This window comes from Limulus polyphemus, unplaced genomic scaffold, assembly GCF_000517525.1.
Source record: "Limulus polyphemus unplaced genomic scaffold, Limulus_polyphemus-2.1.2 Scaffold530, whole genome shotgun sequence".
In the NCBI taxonomy this organism is placed as follows: domain Eukaryota; kingdom Metazoa; phylum Arthropoda; class Merostomata; order Xiphosura; family Limulidae; genus Limulus; species Limulus polyphemus.
This window is the reverse complement of record NW_013666140.1, coordinates 181,760-186,982: the sequence shown is the minus strand read 5'-3', so window position 1 is coordinate 186,982 and position 5,223 is coordinate 181,760. Positions and strand designations below refer to the sequence as shown.

The 5,223-nt window shown below is 34.4% G+C and overlaps 1 protein-coding gene across 1 annotated transcript in view; it reads right to left on the bottom strand.

Annotated features, from left to right (window-relative positions):
• LOC106458899 overlaps positions 1-4,737 on the bottom strand; it is a 24,941-nt gene extending 20,204 nt beyond the window's left edge. Inside the window, exons 1-2 of the mRNA XM_013918463.2 lie at positions 4,149-4,737; positions 1,779-3,266 (exon numbers count right to left, since the gene is read on the bottom strand). Coding sequence (XP_013773917.2) covers positions 1,779-3,266; positions 4,149-4,648 — 1,988 coding nt within the window. The 5' untranslated portion in view covers positions 4,649-4,737. The remainder of the gene's footprint in view (positions 1-1,778; positions 3,267-4,148) is intronic.
• Positions 4,738-5,223: the final 486 nt, after the last annotated feature.

The following is a 5,223-nucleotide window of genomic DNA, read 5'->3' as shown; positions in this document are numbered from 1 at the left end:
CTATAGCTATTTCTTGATCTCCAGGGTTTCCACTCTTTGCCCATCTAAGCATTGAAAACACTTGCTCCAGTCTTTTATACCCCACTCACATGCCCTTTTCAAATTCTAAATTGAAAATTTCTCCACCAACTTCAATGCACCCTCTATCTAGATACTGTATATAAGCACCTCATTCAGATAATGTAATCACTTTTTCGAGGCATAAGCCAGCTTTTAATGGGTAGGTAGGGTGGGAGAGTGTCAGCGGAGGTAAGTATTATTGGAAATACATTATCAGTTGAGGAAAATGTGAACTTTCAAAACATATTTACCTCTGCTGACACTATTGCTTGAATCCCACATTGAAAAGGTGGATGGGCCGATGCAGGCATGAACCATACAGAAAGCATCTGTATAGAACAGAAGTGTACCAAGATAAAGATGGTACAGGAGTGGGGGAACCCACAATGATTAACAATATCCTCTTCAGATTGTTCAAAAATAGTATAATATGGTAACTTATTAGTAGAATGGTTAGCAACATACAAAAAAATCACTCAACATGTTACAAAAAAATAAAATAAACAGTTTAATCCTAGGTGTTACTGCCATCTCTTGAGTAGTCATGCGAACTTCAAGAAATATGCTCAAACACCACATATAATTAATTATAATTTCATCTTCATTAATGACAAAAAAAAGTTCATTGTCTACAGTACATCTTAAATATTAAGGTGAATGAATAAACTGAATCACAAGGCAATCACAATTTCATGCAAAAAAAATACTTAGTTGGCAAATTTTGATGGAACAACAACAAAAAAAAAACAAACTTAGTTGACAAGAGTGCTGCTGAAATAAGTCAAACTGAAATTTGAAAACATTTTCAACAACAGTCCATACTAAAAAGAAGACAAGAAAGTAACTGCACTTCCCATGATGAATTGTTTTTCTGTAATGTTGTATGAGAAACATGAAGAGAAGAAAGATGATTCTCCATAGATGTCTCAAGGCACAGATTATCATGACACCATTGTAGAACAATGATTCTGCACAGACAAATATAATATAAAGACATCTCAGGCAATTCTCGAGAGAGAGACCACCCTTTGGCACCAATGTGACGATGTTATTCTGTAACATTTTTGACTAGGTAAACACTATAGTTTAATAAGTATGTAATGATATGATAACATGTAATGATAATGTGCCAACATCTAAAGAATGAAACAATGCTAAATAAAGCTTCCCCTTTCCCTGTGTAAAAAAACAAACCCTGATCTTTAAACAATACAGGATTGGTGATCTGAATAAAATGCATGTATGCACACAACAGTATAGAATGATTGATCACTGTCTAAGACAGGTAGTGGCTGCAGTAGCTTAGTTTAGAGATGGGCTTTATACACTGATTGAGAATAATGAAACACATTGAAAATCTTTATCATAATCTTTGACACACCCTATACAATGTATAAGACTTTCTGATTAACATTTGTGATTATCAATGTGCCTCTGATGAAATTTAATTCTCCTAGAGAATGTAGGTTTTAAGATATGGCTGTTTTAAACCTTTTCTGGATACCCCCACTAAAATCTAAGCTTATTTTTAAAATAAAAAAATACTATGTAAAAGATTTTGAAATTTTCAATATATTGTTAATTTACTGAGGAAAAATATATACTGACTTTGCTAAGAAAAACAATATTCTTATTTTCATTTTATCAAAATATTTTTACACATTCATTGTGGTTGTATTTCTTTAAGAAAAACTTAAATAAGAATATTTTTTACTCACCTAAAGGAGTGACAAACACCATCAGTCACTAGAGCTACTAACTTACGAGTGGTTTTACACAACCTTAGAGAATTTCCTAACACCATACAACCAAGAGCACACAAATTATTGGTTGCCATAGTAACATAAGCTTGATCATCTCTTTCTGTATCTGGTTGAGGTAGAACCAAATCTTTGGTACATTCTGCACTTTTGTTAAAGTTGTTGGAAACTGGAAAATCATTTTGTCTCTGTTGTTGGGGAGATTTCACATGGATATTGTTTCCTCTGAAACTCTGTTGATGTGCTGACTCCTGCTCTTCAAGGGATTGCTCAGAAGAATGAGAGGACTGTCGTTCTAAATGTCCAGCTGAATAGGACCTTTGGAAATTCTTTGCAGTTATGCCGGCATCAGACATGTATCCACTTTCACTATGAATTGACTCTGTAGAATATGAGTTAATACATCTCCCTCGAATAAATGATTGTTCAGCAAAATGACAAGCAGGCTCTCTTGACATCTCTTTGGGCTCTTCTTTTGGAACTTTTCTCAAACAAGATTTTTGGTCATGAAGATGTGCTTCACTTTTTGATTCTTCATTATTTTTGTAATCATACTGCTGTTCATCTGAATAAGTGTGTGTTGGCACATCACTTCTTGCATCAGCTGTTGACTCTTGTTTTGCAGCTCTGAAAGTCTGCATGGAATGCTGCAATCTTTCTTTTATGCACCAGAAACACTGCTCACTTTCCTCCTCTCTTCCTGATTTTACCACATCTACAACAACACTGTCCAAAAACTCCTGCATCACAGCAATATACTTCAACAAAGTTCTGGAACAGGGTTTACATAAACCTCCATGTTTTTTATCTGATGATAATCCCTCATTTTTGTTTTTATCTTCTTCATCAGGTGGTCCTTCACTAATACCATCCAATATTGTTTGAAATACATTCTCATGTAAACTCGAAGGTTTATCAGCATGTTTTTTACAAGTTGGCTTAACTGTTATTGATTTGACTGAGCATGCATCATTTTGAAAGTGATAAGCATCATGCTGCCCTTCCTCATCTGCTGACTTTTGTACAACTTTTTTGTTTTCGAGTTTTAGGCTTTCAGTTCCTCCTTTTTTTTTTCTACTTACATTCAAGTTATCACCATCAAATAAATTTTCTGCCAGTAATATACTAGGTTCACTAATTTCTAGCTTATGAGTTTGTGTGTCATTCTTTTGATCTTTCTCAATTTTTGTTTCTTGTATACCATCACCTGTTCCCTCTTTGCTATATTCTACTCTTGTTTCTTCAGGTTCTATGATACCATTTGGAGGAGTAGAGTAAGCATCATCTGGGAGACTTTCAACTTCTGTTAAACTGCTATCAACTTCGGAATCACCAGTGTGGTCTAATATTAGTCCAGAGTCCTCAGCTCTTCCACATACTCCATGTTCAATGCTGTTGGAAACTTGAAGCCGAGAAGATACATCTTCTGGGTTAAGTTCAGATGTCCTAACCAGAAAATGTTATAATAAAAAGGAAAAATAAGTATACATTTACTTCGAAACATGCACTTTGTGAAACTACAGAATATTTCATTGTAGCCACTAATACTAAGCATACAGTGAATTACTTCAATATACACAAGACACATATATCAAATATTACCAATCTATTAGTAATATACCACTACATTAAATAATAATGAATAAAAACTGATGAGGTAAATTTTTTATGGAACAGTTGCAAATCATGTTGTGTAAATCTTTTTCCAATTATAATAATTTCAAAAATTATTGGTTATTTTATTTTGTGAAATGACAATACATTGATATGGTGTTGTTTTTTTATTACACTGAAGACACATAATAAAGTAACTCAAGTTTTTGTCATCAGATGGTTGTTCAAAAATGTCAGTGTCTTATTTCATTTACACTGTCATTGGGCAGTTGAAGTGAATATGTTGACTACTTTTTCACTGTATAATACAGTGTATTTCAACTATTTGTGCGCTACCAATGGACTATCTACACGTACTAGTTTTAAAAATAGTAAAAGTTGGCTTTCTTTATTTGATAGTTAAAAATGGTAATCCACTACACTTCGATTAACAACAACAATGCGAAATTATCGATTATGTGAAAGATATGGAGAGTTGGGAAAACTGTACTTGAACTTGTACAACTACAACTAATTAGAAATATTAATCATTCAATCTGCAAGGTAAATAAATTACGTATTAAAATCTTTATCATTTTAGTCGTTATAAAGTAAAACTAAAGAAAAAGCAAGTACCAGTTATTAAAATACAGTTACTCTGAGTTAGTGATTTTTTGTTAAGAGCTTATAAGTATACAAGTTATATTAACAATGAATCACCGACTAAGGGCATACCTAGCCACATTCATTGGAACTAAACTTCGCTGGGAAAACCAGGAACATTCACTTGATAATAGCACAGATCCTGACAAAGTTGCAGCAACGTTGCTGTTGATGGTTGTTACCGGTATCAGCACTGCGGCAAAATCTTCGGCCTCTTCTTCTTGCCGAGTTTTATGTTCTTCAAAATAATTTTCTTTTTCATTTACTACAAGCTCTGTAAAATAGTCTTGACGATCTATTTCACTAAACTCATCATCTGTGTCTTCACTGCTTCCTACCTGAAATATTACCCGTCTTTCTGCATTTTCAAAATCATATTCATCGCTCACGAAAGATATATCGTTATAACATGCCTTTTGCCGAAGAGAATTCGCGCCCTCTAGTGAAACACTCTGTATTCGAGGTTGAATATCTGTGAAATCGTTGGATTTCTCGGGAGAACTGTGTTTAGTCTGGCTATTTGAAGGTATCTCAGAACAAGATATTCTGGGGCTAAAACTATCTCTTTTCATCTCCCTTATATCTGAGTTGTGTGATGGAGGTTCTTTACCCTGCTGTGAAAATGTAAATTGAGGTTTCTGTCTGTGTTTTCCAAGAAAGACATACGTTGTATAACATAATGCTGAAACTGCAACGGCAAGTGGAACAGTAATGCTTGGGGAAAACAGAAACTCCGACATTACAAGTTAACGTTCAGAATCTGTAAGACTGACATTACTATTAAACGTGTAACTGCTTCTTTGCGCTCTTGTCGCTTCACGTGTTGAACACGCGAAGAACTCCTGGCGTTGTATCAACAGAATTTTACATTTCGAGTATCATCATGTTAACAGAAATTTGCTGACAACACAATAAAGTTTTATTTCATTCGAATTTGAGCTTTCCCAAACCATACATTTCACCTGTTACTAAGAGACAGGACATTTGGCAAACTAAACAATTGTTTTTCTCGAAGCTGTTGGCTCGTAAACAAGAGTTTATTTGTTTGTTTTGAATTTCACGCAAAGCTACGCGAGGGCTATCTGCGCTCGCCGTCCCTAATTTAGCAGTGTAAGACTAGAGGGAAGGCAGCTAGTTATCACTACCC